The sequence below is a fragment of the Mesitornis unicolor genome, unplaced genomic scaffold, assembly GCF_000695765.1.
Source record: "Mesitornis unicolor isolate BGI_N332 unplaced genomic scaffold, ASM69576v1 scaffold46287, whole genome shotgun sequence".
Taxonomy (NCBI): Eukaryota; Metazoa; Chordata; class Aves; order Mesitornithiformes; family Mesitornithidae; genus Mesitornis; species Mesitornis unicolor.
Window position 1 is genome coordinate 1 of NW_010199270.1, and position 244 is coordinate 244.

General features: G+C 62.7%; 1 protein-coding gene across 1 annotated transcript in view; it reads left to right on the forward strand.

Moving 5' to 3' along the window:
* Nucleotides 1–175: 175 nt before the first annotated feature.
* LOC104544509 (proto-oncogene tyrosine-protein kinase Yrk-like) overlaps nt 176–244 on the forward strand; it is a gene marked incomplete at both ends in the record, with an annotated part of 2,471 nt that continues 2,402 nt past the window's right edge. The window contains one exon of the mRNA XM_010189401.1: nt 176–244. Coding sequence (XP_010187703.1) covers nt 176–244 — 69 coding nt within the window.

Sequence of the window (244 nt, forward strand, 5' to 3'; positions counted from 1 at the left end):
AGTACCCCCCCTATTTCAAATGGGACCCCAAGCAGGAACCAAACCCAGGCCAAGGGGTCCCCTCTTCATCATCCTCCTCCTCCATCGCCCCGCGCTCCCTCCGCTCGGCGTGCATGCTGCATTCATCCCATCGCACCCCCCCTCCATCCTTCCACCCCCCGTACCCCAACTGCAGAGTATAACGATGGGTTGTGCCATCTGCTCACCCGCCCGTGCCCCACTATGACGCCCCAGACCCTGGGAT